The 25,159-nt window shown below is 40.4% G+C and overlaps 1 protein-coding gene across 3 annotated transcripts in view; it reads left to right on the top strand.

Annotated features, from left to right (window-relative positions):
- Positions 1-25,159, top strand: part of Wapl (WAPL cohesin release factor) — a 109,517-nt gene that overhangs the window by 67,755 nt on the left and 16,603 nt on the right. For all 3 annotated transcript variants that reach the window (XM_045137340.1, XM_045137338.1, XM_045137339.1), the window contains exons 9-15: positions 1,580-1,807; positions 7,297-7,408; positions 8,385-8,482; positions 12,996-13,072; positions 20,102-20,277; positions 22,081-22,196; positions 22,657-22,821. In XM_045137340.1, coding sequence (XP_044993275.1) covers positions 1,580-1,807; positions 7,297-7,408; positions 8,385-8,482; positions 12,996-13,072; positions 20,102-20,277; positions 22,081-22,196; positions 22,657-22,821 — 972 coding nt within the window. The remainder of the gene's footprint in view (positions 1-1,579; positions 1,808-7,296; positions 7,409-8,384; positions 8,483-12,995; positions 13,073-20,101; positions 20,278-22,080; positions 22,197-22,656; positions 22,822-25,159) is intronic.

Here is a 25,159-nt window from a genome sequence, read left to right as displayed (position 1 = left end):
AGCATTCAATTGAGCATTCTCTGTTACTAGGTTGTACCAGATACAGAATAATGAAAGAGAAGAGTTAGGAACTAAAAAGTAGTTCACCTTGTTGCCCAGTTAAGCATGGACTTCAGACATAATTTCTCATTTCTATTATGGCTTTTATTTTGGCATTCTAATTTACAAAGATAATTTGCTTTGAAACACTTAATCTGTTATAGACTCAACTGTTAAAATATACGCAATGTAAGATATCATTCAGTCATCCTTTGGTGTCTGGGGTGGGGGTGGAGACTGGTTCTAAGGCTATATGATGTAGTATTTGCATAACCCATATATTCATGCATTATAATTTCTAGATTACTTAGTATATGTATTGCAGTTGTAAATGCATTTAAGTAGTTCTTACACTTTCTTGTTTAGGGCATAATGACAGTAGTACATATTTAGTACCAGCACAGTTCTTTTTATAATAACACCTTTGGTCAATTACTTGAATTTATGGATGTAAAATACATTCATAGGCAGTTGACCTACCAAACACTGACTGTATTAACAATCTAAAATATATAACTTGTATAGGCTGGAAAGATGGCTCAGGTTAAAGGCATTCGCTTGCAAAGCCTGATGGGCCAGGCTTTAAATCTCCAGCACCCACATAAAGCAAGCTGCAGAAAGTGGCACAAACATCTGGCCTTTGTAGCAGCAAGAGATCCTGGGATACCATAAACACACACATATACACAAATAAATAAAATTTATTCTTTTAGTATTTATATGCTATGGTAAATGTGATAACCACTTGTTTAGCATGATTTTGAGAGCACATACTACTATTGGTTTAGAAAAAGGTTGCTAGAGTCAGCCAAACTTTTTTTTTTTTTTTTTTTAAAGAAAATGATCCAGGTATACTTGTGGCAGCACCCTATATCCTGATGCAAACTCATCTATCTGTTGTTTTGCAGAGAAAATGTTTTGCTTTTTATACAGATTTCAACACATTTATGCCATCTTTAATAACTAAAGTTGGACTCTTAATGTTATAAAAAATATCAAAGGTATCTTGTAGGTTTATCTCTGTCTGTCTGCTCTGTCTCATATATATATGAATCTGAAAAATAAGGGCTGGGGAGCTTGCTCATTGGTTAAGGGCACCTACAAAGGGTGCCTGCCTGGGTTTGATTTCCCAGTACCCTTGTAAAGCTATATGCAAAAGTGGCACAGATGTTTGGAGTGTATTTCCAGTACATGGACACACAATTGCAAATAAATAGAAAATTAAAAAAAATCTTTAAGCTTTTAAGTTAGCAAAACTGTCCTAAGAAATAGTTAATTGAGCTTATCTTCTAGGTGGGACTACTTTGTGGTACAGGTTTGCAGAAAGAAAAATTTAATGAATTGGAACTTTGTCTAATATAAACATGTTTTCCTAGAAAATTTTGGAAGATCACCAAAAAAACATTTTTAAGGTCTCCAACAAAACAGCAGTAGGAATTTTAGCTTGTAAATAAGTATCAATAATATTTTTTTGAAGGTATCCACAATAGTGCTCATGAAATACTCCTATTTTGTTTTATTATTATTTTTTTTGTCGAAGAATCTCTCTCTCTGTACAGCTGCTCTGATGTACATACTGAGTAGAGATCGTTTGAACATGGATCTTGACAGAGCTAGCCTAGATCTAATGATTCGACTTTTGGAACTGGAACAAGATGCTTCTTCAGCTAAACTACTGAATGAAAAAGACATGAACAAAATTAAAGAAAAAATCCGAAGACTCTGTGAAACTGTACACAATAAGCATCTTGATCTAGAGAATATAACGGTGAGTTCCTTCCCTCTTTTCATTATAAGTAAGTCCTTCCTAAAATCTCTATACTAGCTTATCTGTATTTAAACTTTTTCTTTTCTTCCCTTTGCAGTAGTAAGTAGATACAAATTTTCTGTTAAATTTTGCTGTTGATTTCTTTTCCCCTTCTCTGTATTTCAGATCTTAACAATTTGAATTCTTACTCTCTCTGAATTTCAGAAATAAAAGTTGGGAAGATTTTGAAGGGGTATTTTCTTCTTTCTTTTTTCCTTTTAAAAAAATTTTTTTCAAGGTAGCGTTTTACTCTGGTCCATGCTGGCTTGGAATTCACTCTGTAGTCTCAGAGTGACCTTGCACTCACAGTGATCCTCCTGTGTGTACCCCCAGTGCTGAGATTAAAGCCATGTGTCACCACGCCCAGCATTAAGGGCTGTTTTCAGTGAGCAAGCATTGCTTATTCTCAGAATGTCTGACTAACTTCTTGATTTCTGCCCCTGAAGACTATCAAGGGAAGTACCTTATCCCTTGTCCTACCTGGAGCATGCCCCCCCTTCATTGTACAGTATTTAGCCTCATTCTGAGCACAACTCTCCATATTTAAGAATACTTATTACTTTTCCTTATTTCTGGTTCTACTTTTCTGGCTTTTTTATTTATAAACTCAACAATATTTTAATAGTTACTAGGCCAGCTCAAGATAATCATCCTGTGGCTTGAAAAAAATATAAGATCATTTGTTATATAATCTGGTTTCAAATAGAAAAAAAAAATTTCTCCCTATTGCCTATTTAACTGAAGACTGCAGTATTTGTCACAAAAATATACAGAACATATTATGTTAGTCACCGTGATTAAGGGCCATGCTGTATTAATGGGGATGGAAGTAATGGGTTCATGTATTTGTGGTAGTGGGTGAGGAGGAAAAGGAGAGCAAGTTGACTTTAAAAGCTTAAGGTTCAAAACTCCCTTATGCCCAGCTGTAGAGCACTTGCAAAGATTGGTGACCCAGTTTTGATTCCCCAGTATCATGTAAGGCCAGATGCCCACAGTGGTACGTGTGTCTGGAGGTCATATACAACAGGGTGCCCTGCTTTGTGTGTGTGTGAGCATGCATGTGCGCACGCGCAAATACACACACACAATCTCTCATAAAGAAATGCTTTTTAAAAACACATGTGCTCTGTACTTGATACTTAATATAACAGGAAATAGCTGTTGTGCTTAGATGCCACATCAATGAAGCAGTCATGTCACCATACAATCTATATACCTTTTGGTTGACTTTTTGTTTGTGAGAGGGCTGTTCCTGGGGGATGTATACTCTCTTTAAAATATTTTATTTACTTATTTGAGAGAGAGAGAGAGATTGGAAGAGGCAGAGAGAAAGAGAGAATGGGTATGCCAGGGCCTCTGGCCACTGCAAACAAATTCCACATGCATGTGCACCCTTGTGCATCTGGCTTATGTGGGTCCTGGGGAATCGAACTGGGCTTCTCAGGCAAACACCTTAGATGCTAAGCCATTTCCCCAGCCCCTGTGTACTGTCTTTAAAACTTACTTGGGGCTGGCAAGATGGCTCAGCTGCCAAACGTGCTTGTACCACCACATCTGGCTGTTGTGATTTTCCGGAGGAGGGGTTGCTTTTGATATAGGCTCTCACTCTACCTCAGGCTGAGCTGGAATTCACTATGTAGTCTCAGGGTGGCCTTGGACTTTTACAGATCCTCCTTCCTCTGCCTCCTAAGTGCTGGGATTAAAGTTATGCACCACCATGCCATGTCTCCCTGTTTGTGTTTTTTAAGTCTTTGTTTTAAATTTTTATTTATTTCAAGTTAAGATAGTATGTGGAATTAGGACATGCCAGAATTAATTCCAGACACATTGGCCCTTTTTGTGCATTGGGACACTGGGGGATCAAACCTGGACTGTTAGGCTTTGCACGTAAGCACCCTTAACTGCTAAGAAGCATCTGTCCAGTCCCTACAGCTTTGGGATTTTTGTTTTGTTTTGTTTTTCATGGTAAGGTCTCTCTCTAACTGGCTGACATGGAATAAGTCTCAGGCTGGCCTGAAAATACTTCCTCTGTTTCCTCAGTGCTGAGATTAAAGCTATGTGCCACTACATCCGGCAGAGAGAGGGGCAGAGAAAGGGAGGTAATTATGGGCGTGCCAGGGTCTTCAGCCACTCAGACAAACTCCAGATCCATGTTTCACTTTGTGCATCTGGCTGTACATGGGTACTTGGGAATTGAACCCAGGCCATCAGGCTTTATAAGAAAATGCCTTTAAGCCGGTCGTGGTGATGCACACCTTTAATTCCAGCACTTGGGAGGCAAAGATAGGAGGATCACTGTGAGTTTGAGGTCAGTCTGGGCTGGAGTGAGACCGTACCTTGGAAAAAAAAAAAAAGCCTTTAGTCACTGAGGCAGCTCTCTATCCCTAAAAGAAGAGGTGTTTTTTTTTTTTTGTTGTTGTTGTTTTGTTTTTTTTGGTTTTTTTTTTTTGGTTTTTCGAGGTAGTGTCTCTCTCTAGCCCAAGTTGACCTGGAATTCACTATGGAGTCTCAGGGTGGCCTCGAACTCACTCACTCACAGCAATCCTCCTACCTCAGCCTCCCGAGTGCTGGGATTAAAGGCGTGTGTCACCACACCCGGCTAAAAGAGTTTTGAACCTACGTTACTATATCCTTCTTACATAAAGAATGCTGTGGTTCATAAGCTTACATACCTGAGCCAGATTAAAATTGGTCATTAAGAGCGTGACCTGTGGTCCTTCTGGGCTCCCGCCCCTGGGAGGCCACGCTCACGGTTGTGTCGAGGTCCTTCTCCCCTCGCACGGTGCAGAGGACGGGGCAGCCCCTCCTCGTCCACTTGCGCATCAGTATTTTCATGGATACGAATGTAAAATATATAAATATATAAACCTGCGCTTTAACAACAGTAATACAACCTTTGGATTAGTTATGTGTATAGATAATTAAATTCTTCCTATAAAAGTTAAAAAAAATTGGTCATTAAATTACTATTTGAGGGACCTACAGTAAGAAAGGAGGAGAACAGTCAGATGTTTTTATAGTATTTAGTTCTAGTTACCTATTTGTCACATTGGGCAAAAGTTACTTTATTGTTTTGTTTTGTTCCCTCTAACTCAGGCAGATCTGGAACTCATACAAGTCGTGGTAATCCTTCTATCTCAGTCTCCCAAGTGGTGGGGATTAAAGGCATGAGCCACCATACCCAGTGTTTTTAAAGAATATATTAAAATGTTCTAGATCCCTCTTCTAAATTTATAATAGCATTTTCACTGGTAAAATGTGTGTAGTATTTTTTAAATAATTTGTATTCTGTATCAAATATGCCAGAATATAAATTTGCATATTTTAAAATGTTTGGAAAGAAAATAAGTGTGTCGTATTAAAATTCTTACATGAAGAATCAGACTACAATTTTTTGGGAAGTGGCTGTATGTTTCCTAAAAGAAAATATGCCAGGCGTGGTGGCTCACACCCTTTTCCCAGCACTCAGGAGGCAGAGGTAGGAGGATTACCGTGAGTTTTAGGCCACCCTGAGACTACATAGTGAATTCTAGGTCAGCCTCAGCTGGAGGAAACCCTACCTTGAAAAACCAAAACAAAAGAGAGGAAGGAAGGAAGGAAAGAAAGGGAGAAATGTAAACACTAGTTAGAGTCAAATAAGAAAAGTTAAAGCCTAGTTGTAACTGTGATTCTTATTTGTGTTCCCTCTATTGATGGTTCTGTCACATTAAGGATTCTGTATAGTACACTTCTTGTTGTGTCCATGAGAAGTAAACAAGCTGCTAAATAATTGTAATAAGAAGTGTAAGACTGGCCAGTCTGCTCACTTAAATGAACAAAATAGAACATAAGAACCTTTGCATAAGAAAAGACAAAGAACAGTAAGAAAAAAAACAATCCAATGATGCACCGAGGACTCAAAGAAGAAATTTTTGTTTGTTTGTTTGTTTTTTGTTTTTTCGAGGTAGGGTCTGGCCCAGGCTGACCTGGAATTCACTATGGAGTCTCAGGGTGGCCTCGAACTCACGGCAATCCTCCTTCCTCTGCCTCCCGAGTGCTGGGATTAAAGGCGTGCGCCACCACGCCCGGCTATCAAAGAAGAAATTAAAAAAAAACAACTTTATTTTGCCAGGCATGGTGGTGCACGCCTTTAATCCTAGTACTCAGGAGGCAGAAGTAGGAGGAGCACCATGAGTTCGAGGCCACCCTGAGATTACATAGTGAATTCCAGGTCAGCCTGGGCCAGGGTGAGACCCTACCTTGAAAAAGAAACAAAACACACACACACACACACACACACACACACACACACACACACACACACAATTTTACTTAAGAGCGAGAATTAGGCTCACTAAGGCCTCTAGCCACTGCAAACAAACTCATGCACCACCTTGTGCATCTGACTTATGTGGCTACTGGGGAGCCAAACCTCAGTTCTTAAGGCTTCTCAGGCAAGCTCCTTAATTGCTGAACCATCTCTCCATTCCCATCCAAAAGAAATGATTAATATGTGGGAAAATGTTTGTCTTTACTGTAATCATTATATACAAACGAAAGCATTTGCTACCACTTTGTATCCTTAAGCTGTTTAAAGTGACTGTTGGTTTTGAATATTCAAGGCAGCTGACAACCCCTCACTTTTCTCATGTAAGTTTTACTTATGATTTACAGTTAAAACTGTAAACTTTGATTCAATAATGCTACATTTGGACCTCTACTAACAGTACCTTTAACAAAAGAAAACAAACCAGGGCTGGAGAGATCACTCTGCAGTTAAAGGCACTTGTTTACAAAGCCTTCTGGTCTGGGTTCAATTCTTCAGAACCCACACAGAGCCAGATGCACAGAGTAGGGTATGCATCCACAGTTTATTTGTAGTGGCAGAAAGACACTACATACTAAGTAGCAATTAAGACTAGCATTTCTAAAGTGGCCATGGTGGTGCATGCCTTTAATCCCAGCACTCAGGAGGCAGAGGTAGGAGGATTGCCATGAGTTCATGGCCACTCTGAGACTATAGTGAATTCCAAGTCAGCCTGGGTTGGAGTGAGACCCTGCTTCAGGGGTAGGGGAGGAAGCTAACATTTCTAGTCTGATAAAATTACAATCTAAAATTTAAAATATATTTATTTGAGAGAATGAAAGATGCAGAGAGGGAGAGAATGGGTGTGCCGGGCCTCTAGCCTCTGCAAACTTAACTCCAGATGCATGCGCTCCCTTGTACATCTCTTATGTGGGTCCTGGAAAATTGAACTGGAATCCTTTGGCTTTGCAGGCAGACGCCTTAACCGCTAAGCCATCTCTCCAACCTAGCAATCTAATTTTAACCTGTAAAAGCACCTACTGTTTTATTTAAAAAACACCCTAAGTACTGTGCATTTATTTTTATTAAAATGTGTTTAAAAAATTATTGCTTCAGAATTCTTGCTAAGTATACGTATTCATAAATTACATTTTTTATTGTTTAGACTGGTCATTTAGCTATGGAGACATTGTTGTCCCTTACTTCCAAACGAGCAGGAGATTGGTTTAAAGAAGAACTCCGGCTTTTGGGTGGTCTGGATCATATTGTAGATAAAGGTATGACTATATATATGTATGAAATTTTCTTTAAATATTTTATTTATATTTATTTTATTAACAACTTCCATGATTATAAACAATAACCCATGGTAATGTCCTCCCTCCCCTTTGCCCACTTTCCCCTTGAAACTCTGTTCTCCATCATATCCCCCTCCCCAATCAGTCTCTCTTTTATTTTGATATCATGATCCTTTCCTCCTTTTTTTTTTTTTTTTTTTTTTTTTTTTTTTTTTTTTTGGTTTTTTCGAGGTAGGGTCTCGCTCTGGTCCAGACTGACCTGGAATTAGCTCTGTCATCTCAGGGTGGCCTTGAACTCATGGCAGTCCTCCTACCTCTGCCTCCCGAGTGCTGGGATTAAAGGTGTGCACTACCACGTCCAGCATGATCCTTTCCTCCTTTTATGATGGTCTTGTGTAGGTAGTGTCAGGCACTGTGAGGTCAGGGATATCCAGGCCATTTTGTGTCTGGGGTAGCAAGTTGTAAGGAATCCTACCCTTCCTTTGGCTCTCACATTCTTTCTGCCTCCTCTTCCGCAATAGACCCTGATGTATGAACTTTTTATATATTTAAAACCTGAAAGGACCTGACATTGTGTGCACCTTTAATCCCAGTACTTGAGAAGCAGAGGTAGGAGGATCATCATGAGTTTAAGGCCATTTTGGGACTACAGAATAAGTGTCAGGTTAGAGTGATATCCTGCCTTGAAAAGAAATGTTTATATATTTTAGAAATAATTGTATCAATTTGAAACAGTAGTGTCCTGTAGATATCTAACTTTTGAAGTTGAAGTCATTAAATATTAGGAGAATATACAGATATCATAGATTTTACAATTGCACAGTGTCAACTATAATAACGTTCCAAGAATTCCATCATATCCAAAGCATGTGTACAGATGAGATTTGATGTTAGCCAAGGAGTAAGTATTGCAACTATAAGAAATAGTAACTTGTGTCTTTTTCTTTTTACCTAGTAAAAGAATGTGTGGATCACTTAAGTAGAGATGAGGATGAAGAGAAACTAGTAGCCTCATTATGGGGAGCAGAGAGATGTTTACGGGTTTTAGAAAGTGTAAGTATGAACAGCTACTTGGGGAAAATTGCTCACTTTTATGATTGTATGTATAACAACCAAATATTTTATATATTTCTGGAGGTTTATCTGTGTTAACTCATTAACATTGCATGTATTCATTTAGCAACCAGTTATTAATAAACAGTTGAAATGAACAGTTTATTGTTTTGAGGTTATATGTCTTGCTGGGCATGATGGTCCATGCCTGCTGTCCTAGTACTTTGGAGGCTAATACAGGAGAACTGAGTTAAAGGAACAGCCCCAGCTCCACCGTGAGTCTGTCTCAGTGAAAACAGGGGAGGTTCAGGTATTGCTCCTAATGAAATGGTGCTTCTGATGTATTCTGCTTCCACTGAAGTAAGTACATTAACTTATTTGTAGAAAACAATTACACAAAGTTGGGATTTTGTTTTAGTATTTTGCTTGTCTCACTCTTTTCTAATCCAGGGTCTCACTCTTTCTAATCCAGGCTGACCTGGAATTTACTGTGTAGCTTCAGGCTATCCTAACCTCTTTTAGCCTCCTGATGGCTGAAAATAAAGATGAGCATTATAATGCTGAACTTCGTTTAGTTCCACTTCCCCCACCACATCGCATCCCCAAAGTAGGGTCTCTAGTCTAGGCTGACCTCGCAGTCACAGTGATCCTCCTACCTCTGCTTCCCTGAGTACTGGAATTAAAGGTGTGCACCACTATGCCTGGCTTTGGTTCAGATTGTAGGCAAAATTTTACATGTAGGTGAAAATGATACAGTTGAATTACAGTAAGTATATATTTTGTTTTTTGGCTTTTATGTATAACTTAATTTAATTTAGTACAGATTTCAATTTTTTTATTGTATTGACAATGTCCATAATTATAGACAATAAACCATAATTACCTCCCCTCCCCCACTTTCACCTTCATAAATCTGTTCTCCATCATATTCCCTCTCCCTCAATTAGTGTCTCTCCCTCTCTCTCTCTCTCTCTCTCTCTCTCTCTCTCTCTCTCTCTCTCTCTCTCTCTCTCTCTTTTTTGAGGCAGGTTCTCTAGCCCACACTGACCTGGAATTCACTAGGTAGTCTCAGGGTGGCCTCCAGTGGTCCTCCTACCTTTGCCTCCCGAGTACTAGGATTAAAGCATGCCAAATTTGTCTCTTTTATTTTGTAGATTAGATTGTTGTTGTTGTTTTGAGGTAGGGTCTCACTGTAGTTCAGGCTGACCTGGAATTCATTATGTCGTCTCAGGGTGGCCTTGAACTATGGAGTTACTTCTCAGATTAGAGCTTCTTAAACTTTTTTTTTTTATCATTCAGCAACCATTTTTTGCCTAAGGAATTTTCATATGGTCCCAGGTATATTGGTATATATATAGACATATATCCGTGTATAGATGGATAAAATAAGTAAACAATTCAAACCCTTAACCCATTAATATTATAACAAATTATTATATTAAAATTTTTTTCAATTTATTTACTTTGAGAGGTTGAGGGAGGCAGATAAGAGAGAATGAACGCACCAGGGCCTCCAGCCACTGCAAAGGAACTCCAGACGCTTGTGCCAACTTGTGCGTCTGGCTTGTGTGGGGACTGACGGAGGCTTTACAGGCAAGCTCCTTAACTGCTAAACCATCTCTCCAGCACAAGAAGTTTGCTTAAAAACAATTGCTGGGCTTGTTGGTGCATGCCTTTCATCCCAGCATTTGCCTTTAATCCCAGCACTAGGGAGGCAGAGGTAGGAGGATTTCTGAGAGTTCAAGGCCACCCTGAGACTACATAGTGAATTCCAGGTCAGCCTGGGCTAGAGTGAGACCCTACCTCAGAAAACAAATAAACAAAAACCCCCAATTATGTCATATGTGTATGCACACACACACACACACCATACACGTGTGTGTGCGCGCGTAATTTTGCTGTTAATGATGAAACCAACTTGCATAATAATGAAATGTATATTTTAAATAATGAATGAAGTCCTGGATGGGTATTTGATACTGCTGGGTACAAAGTGTCCTTTGTTTTTCACTAGCCTGGTATTTCAGTTTATAAATACCCATGCCAAGAACACTGATAAATGCATAGCACAAAATGACAAATGTGTATTTAGGACCATTTCAGAATTTTTTTTTTTTTTTTTGGTTTTTCAAGGTAGGTAATCCTCCTATCTCTACCTCCCGAGTTCTGGGATTAAAGGCATGCGCCACCACGCCCGGCTATTTCAGAAATTTTTGAAAGTCTTATCCGAATCCCAAGACAGACATAATTTTATTATATTTATAAAACTTAAACCTACATCTAGAACAGTCTAGCAAAGTACACCCCATAGATAAGCTAATTTGGTTTTTATCTTCTGAGGAATGATTATAGGAAGTATTATAAGCAGTTTTTGTTTAATAATTAGATGACTTTTAGTTTTTTGAAGTAGGGTCTGGCTGTAGCCCAGGCTGGTCTGGAATTTACTCTGTGTAGTCTCAGAGTGGCCTTGAATGCAGTGATCCTCCTACCTCTGCTTGCCAAGTGCTAGGATTAAAAGCATGTGCCATCACACCTGGCTAGATGACCTTTATATGAAAAATTTTTTATTTACTTCTTCATTTCATAGAGGGAGAGACACACAGAGAATGTGTGTACTAGGGCCTCCAGCCACTGTAAACAACCTCCAGACACATACCTCACCTTGTGTATCTGGTTTATATGGGTACTGGTGAATTGAACCTGGGTGCTTAGGTTTCACAGGCAAGTGCCTTAACCACAAAGCCGTGTCTCCAGCCCATAAATGACGTTTATTTATTTATGTATTTATTTATTTGCCAGCAGAGAGAAAGAGAAGACAGAGAGAAAGAGAGAGAGAACGGGTATGGCAGGGCCTCTAGCCACTACAAACAAACTCCAGATGCATATGCCCCTTGTGCATCTGGCTTACATGGGTCCTGGGGAATTGAACCTGGGTCCTTTGGCTTCACAGACAAATGCCTTAACCGCTAAGTCATTTCTCTAGCCCTTTTAATAAATATGTATTTTATTTATTTGAGAGAAAGAGGGAGGGAGGGGGAGAGAGAGAGAATGGGCATATCAGGGCCTCAAGCCACTGCAAATGAACTCCAGATGCATGTGTCTCCTGTGCATCTGGCTTACATGGGTCCTTGAGAATCGAACCAGGATCCTTTGGCTTTGCAGGCAGATGCTTTAACCGCTAAGCCATCTCTCCAGCCCCGTAGATGACTTTTTTATTTTTATTTGAGAGAGAAAGAGAATGGGTGCGCCGGGGTCTTCAGCCACTGTGAATGAACTCCAGACATGCACCATCTGGTGCAGCTGGCTTATATATAAATCCTGGGGAATCGAACCTTTGGTTTAGCAGGCAAGCACCTTAACCACCAAGCCATCTCTCCAGCCCTAGATGACCTTTTTGTTTATGGAGGTGGGATCTCACTCTAGCCCAGGCTGACCTGGAATTCACTGTGTAGTCTTAGGATGGCTTCAAGCTCACAGTAATCCTCCTACCTCTACCTCCCAAATGCTGGGATTAAAAGCGTGTTCCACCACACCTGTCTTTAGATGACTTTATAGCAACATAAACTGTATAGTGTAAAACACTGCAATTTATAACGTCATTAATCTTTATTGAGATGACTTCCAAGTATTATGTGACATGAGGGCCGGTGTGGGGTGAAATGCTTATATTGTGTTTAGAACCAAGCTATAGTGAATGAACTTGCAGGAAGTGGCAGATAAGCATGGATTTCTCACATGTTTGATTTTGAGTTAATTTTTTGTTTCTGGTACATTCAGAAACGTTTCAAGAGCCGGGCGTGGTGGCGCACGCCTTTAATCCCAGCACTCGGGAGGCAGAGGTAGGAGGATCACCGAGAGTTCGAGGCCACCCTGAGAGTACATAGTGAATTCCAGGTCAGCCTGAGCCAGAGTGAGACCCTACCTCAAAAAAAAAAAAAAAAAGAAAAAAGAAAAGAAACGTTTCACTGTTAATTATTAGTTTTCACAGTTCCCACTCTGTGTGATCACAAGCCACTTTTAAAGAACCTGGGTCTTAGATGACAAGTTCTGTCCTCCACCCCACTTCATTGTATTTACACCAGATAAAGTGTGGCTTTTTTTTTCTTTTTTAAAATAATTTTAGGAAGGCATGGTGGTATACACCTTTAATCCCAGCATTCAGAAGGCAGAGGTGGAAGGAACATTTTGAGTTTGAGGCTAGTCTGGGACCACACAGTGTGTTCCAGATCAGCCTAGGCTAGAGTAAGACCCTACCTTGACAAAAACAAAATAAATAAATAAATTTTTAAAATTTATTTGTGAAAAGAAAGAGAATGGGTTTACCAGGGCCTGTTGTCACAACGAATTCCATATAGATGCACCACTTTTTGCACTTGCCTTTATGGGGGTGTACTGGGGAATTGAACCTAGGCCATTAGGCTTTGCAAGCAAGAACCTTAACCACAGAGCAATCTGTCTAGCCCCATTTAAATAGATAATCTTATGCTATAATCATTTATGTTTTCCCTTTTAGGTAACAGTGCATAATCCAGAAAATCAAAGCTACTTGATAGCATATAAAGATTCACAGCTCATTATTTCATCAGCTAAGTAAGTATTTATAACATCTCAAATTATTTATTTAAAATACTTGTGTTAACCAGAAAAAAAAAGAAGGTTGTGTTCTCTTCATAAAAAGTTCAGTCTATGAGTTACATAAATTATTATACATTCTATTCTAGGGCAAAAGTTAGAGTACTATAGAATCTTGAGCCAAAATGCCTTGGGGTGGATTTGAACTCCCTCCCCTCTCCCCCAAGTAATGTCTCACTCCAGCCTAGGCAGACCTGGAATTCACTCTGTAGTCTGGTGGCCTCAAACTCATGGCAGTCCTCTACCTGTGCCTCCCAAGTGCTGGGATTAAAGGTGTGTGCCACCATGCCCAACAGATTGGAACTTTTTAATTTACCTTAGAGAAGTCATTCAACTGTTTTAAGTTCTTTGCAACAAAGGCAAGCATTGTGTCTAGCTATATCTGGTGGTTGTAAGAATAACAGTGTTTGATATATGTTAATATATGATGAAAAATGTATAAGTAAAGCACTTTTAAGTGATTTAAGGTGTATGTACAATAAGTTTTATTTATTTTTAATTAATTAATTAATTACTATTGATTTCTGGAGGTAGGGTCTCACTGTAGCTCAGGCTGACCTGGAATTCACTATGTAGTCTCAGGGTGGCCTTGAACTCTTGGTGATCCTCCTACCTCTGCCTTCCAAGTGCTGGTATTAAAGGCGTGTTCCAACAGGCCCAGCAAGTTCAGCTCTTTTAAATGTAAAGCCTAGTAGAGCAGTGCTTAGCATATAGTGAGCACTAAGTATTCTGTTTGAAGTGGATTTACAGTGATCTACCTCTGCCTCCAGAGTGCTGGGATTAAAGTTGTGTACCACCACACCTACCTTCCCTCCTAGTTTTTGATATCTCTGTTCTATTTCTCTAGCTTTTATCCTAGCCAGCTCATAATACCACAGGGGCTTAACTTTCTCCAAATGTGGGCTTATGTAATCTTTAATAATAATTCTGACTCCTCATTGTCTTTGACTATATGTACAATTTCCATATAAAAGGAAAGATTACAGTAGTTTGAATAATCCAGTTTATATGTGTTTTTAACAGTGATTTTGGAGAATTTGAAACTTAGACAAACATAGATGAAATAGTGTTGTACACTAATCCCTGTTGTACACACTATTTAGTGTGAATAATTAATAACCAGGTCCAATCTTGTTTCCATATGTAAGCTCATCCTTTCTTCATTTCATTTTTTAAACATTTATTATTTTAGAGAGAGAAAGAGAGAGAATGGGTGTACCAGATGCATGCTCCCCCTTATGCACATGTGTGACATTATGCTCTTCTGTCACTATATGTCTGGCTTAAGTGGGACCTGGATATTCGAACATGAGTTCTTAGGCTTCGCTGGCAGGAGCCTTAAAGTGCTAAGCCATCTCTCTAGCCCTCCTTCGTGTTTTTTTTTTTTTTTAAAGGTTTTATTTTTATTTATTTATTAGTGACAGAGAGTGAGAATGGCCACACCAGGGCCCCAGCCACTGCAAACGAACTCCAGACTCATGCACCACCATGTGCATCTGGCCTATGTGAGACTCGAACCGGGGTCCTAAGGCTTTGCAGGCATGTACCTTAACTGCTAAACCATCTCTCCAGCCCCCTCCTTTTAAAAAAAAAAAATTTTATTATTTACGGTTTCCCAAGGTAGGGTTTCACTCTAGCTCAGACTGACCTGGAATTCACTATGTAGTCTCAGGGTGGCCTCAAACTCTTGGTGATCCTCTATCTCTGCCTCCCAAGTGCTGGGATTAAAGGCATGCACCACTATACCCGGCTCTTTTTTATGTTTTTAATTATATTTATTTATTTGCAAGGGGAAGGAGGGAGGGAAGGATGGAGTAGACACACCAAGGCCTCCAACCACTGTAAATGAACTCCAGATGCACATGCCATTGTGATCTGGCATTACATAGGTACTGGGGAATAAATAGAACTTGTGTCATGGAGCTTTGCAGGCAAATACCTTAACCACTGACTGAATCATCTCTCCAGTCCCCATTTATCCTTCCTATGGTGTGTATATAGTGTGTCTGCGTGATGTGATGTGAGTATATATGCTCGTGTGTGGCCATGGGCTTGTGCACAGATGTGTGGATGACAAACATTGATCGAAGTAAGGAGTCTTTACTCTCACTGTCCGCCTTATTTTGAGAGTGGTTCTCTTACCAGACCCAGAACTTACTGATTCAGCTAGAGAAGCTAGCTAGCCCTGGGGATCATCCTGTTTCCACCCTCCCAGAGCTGGGATTACAGGCAGGCACCACCATTCCCAGCATTTTATGTGGGCATTGAGGATCTGAACTCAGGACCTAGTACATGGGCAGCAGGCTGTTTACTAATTAAGCTATCTCGCCCCAGTACCTTATGATTTTTTTAATTAAAAATAAAAAAATTTCATTTATTAGAGAGAGAAAGAAGCAGATAAAAAGAAAGAGTGGGCTCATCAGGGCTTCCAGCTGCTGCAAACACCAGACATGTTCCACCTTGTGCATCTGGCTTATATGGTTCCTGGGAAATTGAACCTGGGTCCTTTGACTTTGCAGGCAAGCACATAAGCTGCTGAGCCATCTCTCCAGCCCTACTATATTATTTTGAAGAGCACCCAAAGGTTTTGTCTTACCTAGTTCCAGTTTTGTCTTGTTTTTGTAAATTTTATTATAACTTTTTAAGTTTTTGTTTTAATTTTTATTTATTTGATTTGAGGCAGGGAGATAGAATGAGAACTAATACAGATGGATCCATATATCTATACACATATACACATATATACCTATATATATACTACCTTTGTATCATATGTGTGTGTGTGTGTGTGTGTACACACCTTTACCAAGAGTTTTCTTGAGTTTTGTCATCTTTTTTCTGTTGTTATTGTTTTGTTTTTTGCTTTTCAAGTTGGGGTCTTGCTCAAGAGTGACAGAGAGAAAGAGGCAAAGAGAGAGAGGGAGAGAGAATGGGCGCGCCAGGGCTTCCAGCCACTGCAAACAAACTCCAGACACCTGTGCCCCCTTGTGCATCTGGCTAATGTGGGTCTTGGGGAACCGAGCCTCGAACCGGGGTCCTTAGGCTTCACAGGCAAGCGCTTAACCACTAAGCCATCTCTCCAGCCATTTTTCTCAATTTTTATTAACTTCTTCCATGATTATAAAAAATATCCCATGGTAATACCCTCCCCCCTGCCCACTTTCCCCTTTGAAATTCCATTCTCCATCACATCCCCTCCCCATCTCAGTCAGTCTCTTATTTTGATGTCATGATCTTTTCCTCCCCTTATGATGGTCTTGTGTAGGTAGTGTCAGGCACTGTGAGGTCGTGGATATCCAGGCCATTTTATGTCTGGAGGGAGCACTGTGAATTCTAGGCAATCCTGAGACTACATAGTGAATTCCAGGTCAGCCTGGTCTAGATCAAGACCATACCTTGAAAAATCTTAAATAAATAAATAAATAAATAAATCTGAGAATGGAGAGATTTCTTAGTAGTTAAAGGTGCTTGCTTGCAAAGCCCATTGGCCCAGGTTCAGTTTTGATTCCCTAGTCCCAACATAAAGACAGATGCACATGGCTGCACATGCATCTGGATTTCCTTTTCAGTGGCTAGGGTGCCTGGCATGCCTTTCTCTTTCTCAAATACATAATTATGAGAAACAAAGTTTAAGAGCATTCCAAAGAATACTGTGCCATGTTTTTTGGTTAGTGTTCTGTGGGTTCCTGTGTCCTCTGGGCTATCCATGGTCCTCCCCGAAGGCGCACAGGCAACTGAAGCTGAGAGAAAAACACTCCCAGGTGATAGTTGAACACTTCTCTGTTTATTGTCTGAGAAATGGGTTTATAAGCATCTGAGGCTGAGGTGGAGGACCCTAAGAGGATTGGATTTACCAAGTTCATCTCGGATGTCTAATTAGCATACGGGGACAGTCATTCTAGTTCATAGGCAATGGCAGGGGAGGTATCAGGTGATCTAGGGTCTCAGGGGGGGATGGGCTGTGAGAAGGCTGATAAGGAGTTTCCTAGGCAACTGGGCAAAGGTTACAGGGCTATGGGCAGAGCCTAAATTCAGGTGTGCTGGACTTGGAGAGGGTGTGGCCTCTGGTAGCCTAAGGGGTCCTTAGCCATGCCTGGCAGCTCAGACCCCTCTCCTGAAGGCTCCAGCCTGTGCCTGGCAGTGCCCAACAGTGTTCCAGCAGTGCCTCTCTCTTAGTAAACTTGAACACTTCAGCTCCCATTTAAGCACTTTCGGGTTTTTCGAGGCAGGGTCTCCCTGTAGCCCAAGCTGATCTGAATGAAATGCACTATGTAGTCTCAGGATTGCCTAGAACTCTCAATGATCCTACTACCTCTGCTTCCAAGTGCTGGGATTAAAGACGTGCACTGCACACCCCACTCACTTTTTTTTTTAAAGGTAGGACCTCACTGTAGTCCAAACTGACCTGGAATTCACTCTGTTGTTCTTCCCACCTCTGGGAGGTCCCATTGTGGTATGAGCCACCATGCCCAGTTTGTAAACATCTTTAATCCCAGCACTGGCAAGGCAGAGTTAGGAGGATTGCCATGAATTGAAGACCAGCCTGAGACCACATAGTGAATTCCAGGTCAGGCTAGGCTAGAGCAAGGCCATACCTGGGAGTGGGGGTGGGGGGTTTTTGAGTGCTTGGTATGGTGGCCCATGCCTTTAATCCCAATTTAGGTAGGAGGATTGCTTTGAGTTTGAGGTTAGCCTCGGACTACAGAGGGAGTTCCTTGACTAGAGTGAGACCCTACCTTGAGTGGGGAAAAAAATAAACAGATGATTTTTTACGTGACTATTGTTACTGTTCCCATGGAATGTCTATAAGTGGTATGGTATTGAGGAAATACACTTTGGGAAATGCTCTTCTGGTTTTTGGTAGACATCTTCCCTCTGAGTGCCATATTCTCCTCCTCCTCTTCTCTTCTTCTTGCAAGCAGGACCTGGATTGCACCTTTGTCAGGCTTTCAAAAAATTAAAGACTTAGTGATTTAAATATAGTTGTCAGAAATCCTAGATGTATTGCTGTTGTGTGTGGAATCTAATGGGCCCTTGGATGCAACTCAGGTCTTTGTATGGCTGCCAGGTGACATGTTAGTTTGAATGACTCCTAACTAAAAAGTAGTGATTTGGAGCTGAAGAGATGGCTCAGCGGTTAAGGTGTTTGCCTGAAAAACCTAACAACCCTAGTTCTATTCCCCAGTGGCCACACACACACAAAGTGTCGCATGCATTTGGAGTCCACTTCCAATGGCTGTGGGCACTGGTGTGCCCATTTTCTTTCTCTCTTGCAAGTAAGTAAATAAATAATGATTTGCCCTAATGCATGTCAAATATTAAGTACTCACCTGCTAAGAAAGCATTTTTTTTTTCCTTTTTGTATTTATATTTGCAAGGAAAGAGAGAGAGAGAGAGAGAGAGAGAGATCGAGAACATGGGCACACCAGGCCCTCTAGCCACTGCCAGCAAACTCCAGGCATATATGCCACTTTGTGCATCTGGCTTTACGTGATTACGTGAGAATCAAATTTGGGGTGTTAGGTTTTGCAGGCAAACGCCTCAACCACTCAGCCCTCTCTCCAGCCCAAGAAAACATTAACTTTCTAATGGGAAAAATACCTAAAATAGATTGAGGAATGCCCAGTAATAGTTCTTTTTTTTGCGGGGTGGGGGGTTATTTCTTTGGTAGTGGTGATTAGATTTGAGTCAGAATCTTACTCTCTTGTCCTTAAAATTCCAAGCTAAATTAAAGCATTGCTTCTGCCTCAGCCTCTCTAGTAGTTGGGAATAGAGTTGTGCACCATTCTGTTTAATGTGGTATGTTTTAACTTCCTTAGACAAAAACTTAAATTATCAAGGTTATCAGAATAAAACATGGGGGCTGGAGAGATGGCTTAGTGGTTAAAGCGTCTGCCTGTGAAGCCAAAGGACCCAGGTTTGATTCCCCAGGACCCACATAAGCCAAATGCACAAGAGGCACCTGCATCTAGAGTTTGTAATGGCTAGAGGCCCTGTTGTGCCCATTCTCTCACTCTCTGTCTCTCTCTCTCTGTCTGTCTCTCTCTCTCTCTCTCAGCAAATAAATAAATAATATTTAAAAATAAAATAAAATTTGGAAGCCAGGTTTGTTGGTGCACACCTTTAATCCCAGCACTCAGGAGGCAGATGTAAAAGGATTCCTGTGAATTCTAGGTCAGGCTGAGCTAGAGTGAGATCCTACCTTGAAAAACCTAAATAAATAAGATTTGGAGCTTGAGAGATGGCTTAGTGCTTAAGGCACTTTTGCCTGCAAAGTCTAAGAACCCAGGTTCGATTCCCCAGTACCCACGTAAGCCAGATGCACAAGGTGGTGCATTGGAGTTTGTTTGCCGTGGCTAGAGGCCCTGCATGCCCATTCTGTCTGTCTGTCTGTCTTTCTTTCTCTTAAACAAAGAATAAAGATAAAATACAATTTAATTTCTAATATATCAGGCATACTTGGTATGTTCTTAGACAGTTAAAATTCAAGGCCACCCTGAGACTACATAGTGAATTCCAGATCAGCCTGGGTTAGAGCCAGACCCTACCTTGAAAAGCAAATAAACAAAAAAAGGCGGAAGGGGCTGAAGGGATGGCTTAGCAGATAAGGTTTGCCTGCAGAGCCAAAGGACCCAGGTTTGATTCCCTAGGACCCATGTTAGCTAGATGCACAAGTTGGTGCACACATTTGGAGTTCTACTGCAGTGGCTGGAGGCCCTAGCGCTCGCTCTCTCTCTCTCCTTCCCTCCCTTCCTTCCTCCTTCCCTCTCTCTGTCAAATATATAAAAATAAAATCATGAAAGTTGTTCTATGACCTCCAACACAACACACCGTGGTACACACATACCTCTATTCATACACATGAATACATGTCCACACTTCTAACATAGAAACAAATCTGGCAGCTTTTAGGCCTCAGTAAATAAAAATTCGGTTTTATAACTTTTATTATTTACCATAATAGTGTACACTTTATTTTCTCTTAAGAGCATTACAGCATTGTGAAGAACTGATTCAGCAGTACAACCGAGCCGAGAACAGCATATGCATAGCTGACAATAAACCTTTGCCTTACCAAAATGTAACTAATCATGTGGGCAAAGCAGTGGAGGACTGCATGAGGGCTATCATTGGGGTGTTGCTCAATTTAACTAATGATAATGGTAAGTAATTATTTTTTTTTTAATTTTAAATGTATTACAACAGGTTATATACACTATTGTCCCCTCCAACTCATTACCCTGGGGTCCCTTCCTTAGTGGTGTTATGGCAGTGTGGAATCATGATGGCCTAGTCTGTCCCTATGGGATAGAGGGGACTATGCCTCAGGGCATTCCTACACACTCTGTGGCTCTTACAATCTTTTTTCTTTTTAATTGTCAAACTTAATTTTATTATTTTATTTACTTTGAGAGAGAGATAAAGAGAGAATGTGTGCACCAGGGCCTCCAGCTACTACAAATGAACTCCTGTGTATGCACTACCTTGTACATCTGGCATATGTGGGTCTTAGGGAATCAAACCTGGGTCTTCAGGCTTTGCAGGCAAGTACCTTCATTGCTAAGCCATCTCTCCAGCCCTTTTACAGTCTTTTTGCCCCCTCTTCCACAGGGTTCTCTTAGCCATGGTAGGCCTATTGGCAGTCCTTTGTAGTGTTGAGTTCTTAGTAGCCTCTAGATGTGGAAGTAATATTTTCTTATTGAAAAAAATATACTACACATAGAAACAAAGTTATTTTCTTTTGTTTTCTTCCCCATTTTGTAACATTTTTTTTTTTTGGTTGGTTTTTTTTTTTTGGCCGGGGGGGGCACTTTTTGTGGTAGGGTCTTGTTCTAGCCCAGGCTGACCTGGAATTCATTATGTAGTCTTAGGGTGGCCATGAACTCATGGCACTCTTTCTACCTCTGCCTCCTGAGTGTTGGGATTAAAGGCATGTACCACTATGCCCAGGTTTTTAACTTTTTTTGTTGTTGTTGTTGTTTTGAGGTAGGGTTTCACTCTAGCTCAGGCTGACCTGGAATTCACTATGTAGTTTCAGGGTGGCCTCGAACTCACGGTGATCCTCCTACCTCTGTCTCCCGAGTGCTGGGATTAAAGGTGTGCGCCACCATGCCCAGCTTAACTTTTTTTTTTTAATTGACAACTTCCATAATTATAGACAAGTGACCATGATAATTCCCTCCCTTCCCCCACTTACTTTTTTTTTACCCTGGGGTTTTTTTGTGGTGGGGGAGGTAGGGTTTTACTCTAGCCCAGGCTGACCTGGAATTTACCATGTCTCAGGGTGGCTAACCCTCAAGCTTTGAGGACCCTCTGTCTGACCCCTAGCATTGGGATTATGTGTGTGTACTTCTACACCCACCACTTTATTTATACAGCTTTTGGTAGTGCAAACTCAGGTCTTCATACTTGTATCAGCATGCACTTTACCCTTTGAACCATTTTCCCAGGCCCATGCTATTTTAACTTAATGTTTGTTTTAACAGTTATATATGATGGCATATGCCTGTAATCCCAGAACTCCAAAGGCAGAGGCAGGAGAATTGCTGTGAATTTATGGTCAGCCTGTGCTACATGGAAAGTACCAAGCAGGGACTACCAAGTGAGATCTTGTCACAAAAACAAAAACAGAGCTGGAGGGATGGCTCAGTGGTTAAGGCACTTGCATGCAAAGCCAAAGGACCCAGATTTGATTCCCTAGGACCCACATGGTGGATGCTCTAATGTACCCATTCTCATTCTCCGCCTCCTCCTGCCTCCTGCTCTCTCACAAATAAATAAAAATTTAAAAAAAAAAAAGGATGTGGCCTAGGTAGGACAATCCCTGTGAGTTTGAGGCCAACCTGAGACTGTATAGTGAATTCCTGGAGCTAGACCCAACATAGAAAAACAAAGTATTTTTATATGACTGTTACTGTCACTGGGAAGAGTCAGTAATACTTTTCCTGTTTGTATCCTTATTTCAGAGTGGGGCAGCACCAAAACAGGAGAACAGGATGGCCTCATAGGCACAGCAATGAACTGTGTGCTTCAGGTTCCAAAGTACCTACCTCAGGAGCAAAGATTTGATATTCGAGTGCTGGTGAGTTGCAGTGATACTTTCAGAAGTGTATTTAAATAGGTGATGAGACTTAATCTTAATTTAGGTTTAAGAATCAATTGCTTAATATACTCTGACCTTTTAAAAAAATTTTTTTGTTTATTTGAGAGAGGGAGAGAGAAAGATGTAAAGTATAAAACTAAACTTAAAATGGTTTACTTACATACTCACTCTTATGTAGTCCCTGCACTTGGGAAGCTGAGGGAGGAGGTTTGCTATAAGTTCAAGTCCAACCTAAGCTACAAAATGATACCTCCCTCCTACTCCTACCAACAAATAGAATTATTTGGGAAGACCAGTAACTTAACATACTAGTTTTTAATAATTTTGCTAGTGGAAAAATACTACTAAATTTTTTATCCTCCAGTAAAAAGTATGTATGCTGTGTGCATTTGTTTGAAGTTCTCATCTATAACAATATATATCTTTGACTATTTTATAGGGCTTGGGTCTACTTATAAACCTGGTGGAATATAGTGCTCGGAATCGACACTGTCTTGTCAACATGGAAACATCCTGCTCTTTTGATTCCTCCTTCTGCAGTGGGGAAGGAGGTGATGATTTAAGGATAGCTGGACAAGTCCATGCTGTTCAGGCTTTAGTGCAGGTAAACTACTAAAAAATCTGCAGTTGGATCTGTCTCGTCCCTGTGTTGATTGCACCTTAAAAAAAAAATTGCGAGCAGAGGAGAGGAATAGAGGAATGAAGAACGGGCGTGCCAGGACCTATTGTCACTACACAGGAACTCCAGATGAATGCACCACTTTGAGCATCCAGCTTTATGTTGGTACTGGAAAATTGAACCCAGACTATTTTCAAGCAAGCATCTCTTAACTACTGAATCATCTCTCCAGTCCCACACTTTAAAAACAGAAAGAAAAACAATAATAATAATTAAAAAAAAAAAAAAAAACCTTTAAAATCAAGAGCCAGGTGTGATGGTGCATACCTTTAATCCAAGCACTCAAGAGACAGAAGTATTGCCATGAGTTTGAGGCCACCCTGAGACTACATAGTGAATTCCAGGTCAGCCTGAGCTATAGTGAGACAAAACAAACATTATTTTCAGACTGGAGAGGTGGCTTAGTGGTTAAAGGTGCTCATTTACAAAGTCTTATCAGTCAGGGTTTGTTTCCTCAGTACCCACGTAAAGGCAGATGCACAAAGTGTATATGCATCTGCACTTTGTTTGCAATGGCAAGAGGCCTTGAAGGCTCCCTCCCATTCATATTCTTTCGTTCTCTAATAAATAAGAGTATTAAAGAACAATTCTTTCTAAACAAGAACTCCGGATATATGTAATTGCTAGTGTATGGATAGAATTATGGGATATTTTCAGATTTGGCCAATTGAATGTTATTTGTAGTTTGATTAGAGCCTCACTACTGCATAAACCATATGTGCTCTGGATTCAGTCTCCAGCACCACATAAACTAAGCATGGTAGAATCTGAAAATTCAAGAGGTAGAGGCATGCAATTTAGAAGTTTGAGGTCATCCTTGGCTTCATAGCAAGTGTTAGGCCAGCCTGGGATGATACATAGATCCTGCCTTGAGAAAATAGAAAAGGAGCATTATTGATCAAAGACTGGCAGTCCACTTTCACTCCTTTTTATATAATTCTTCTAGCATTTACATATAGGTTTCATCTGTGTCCAAGACTCTGAACCGCCAAAGACATGGAAGTCATTAATTACCTGTTCCTTAGACAGTATAGTAAGTGGCAGTATGACTAAATATGGGAAATACTAGAATGAGACTTTCTTTTTCTCAATTTGTATTAACATTTTCCATGATTATAAAATGTATTCTTTTTTCTTTTCTCTATCTCTTATTTATTTATTTGTTTTTTTTTGTTGTTGTTGTTGTTTTTTTTTTGAGGTAGGGTTTCACTCTGGCTCAGGCTGACCTGGAATTTGTACTCTGAGAGTGGCCTTGAACTCACGGTGATCCTCCTACCTCAGCCTCCCAAGTACTGGGATTAAAGGCGTTTGCCACCATGCCCAGCTATTTCTTTGAGTAGTTTTAGATCTTATTTTCCATTTTCCTGACTTATTCTTCTCCGTTTTCTATAATTCAATGTTCTTTACAGGTAAGAAATAATCTGTAGGAATTTTTCCTGGGATTCAGGCTTCAGTTTTGAATTACTAAAATTTTAGTGTTTAGATACTTAAAACAAATTGAGGAATTCAATACGAAATTGTGTTATTTTACAGTAAGTTGGACATGCAGGCTCAAGACTGCCTATAATTCTAGCACTTAGGAAGCTGAGGTAGGTTTGTGGCCAGCCTTTGTTACAGAGTGTTTTGAGACTTGGGGTGGGGTTGGGGGCTGGAGAGATGGCTCAGTGGTTAAGGCACTTGCCTGCAATGCGTAATGTCCTGAGTTAGATTCCCCAGAACCCATGTAAAAACAGATGTACAAAGTGGTGCATGCATCCTGAGTTTGTTTGCAGTGGTCCTGACACACCCATTCTCTGTCTTGTAAATAAATACACAAACTATTTTTTAAAAAGAAAAGAAAACCCCAAGCAATAAACAGCAATTGATACTTGTAGACTAGTTTTGCTCTTTAGGGATCATTTAAAGGATTCATTTATTCATTTTGGGGATTTTGTGGGGGAGGGTTGGTTTTTTAAAATATATTTTATTTATTTATTTATTTGAGAGAAAAAGAGACAGAGTGAGAGAGGAAGAGAGTGGGCACATGTGCCCCTTTGTCCATATGGCTTAATGTGGGTCCTTGTGGAATTGAACCAGGATCCTTTGGCTTTGCAGGCAAATACCTTAACCACGAAGCCATCTCTTCAGTCCCTTGTTTTTGTTTTTTGAGGTAGGGTCTCATAGCCCAGGCTGACCTGGAATTCACTATGTAGTGTCAGGGTGGCCTTAAACTTGTAGCGATCCTCCTGCTTCTGTCTCCTGAGTGCTGAGATTAAAGGTGTGT

This window comes from Jaculus jaculus, chromosome 18 (assembly GCF_020740685.1).
Source record: "Jaculus jaculus isolate mJacJac1 chromosome 18, mJacJac1.mat.Y.cur, whole genome shotgun sequence".
NCBI classification, from domain to species: Eukaryota; Metazoa; Chordata; class Mammalia; order Rodentia; family Dipodidae; genus Jaculus; species Jaculus jaculus.
The sequence above is the reverse complement of the archived record's forward strand: the minus strand, read 5'-3'. Positions and strand labels throughout refer to the sequence as shown.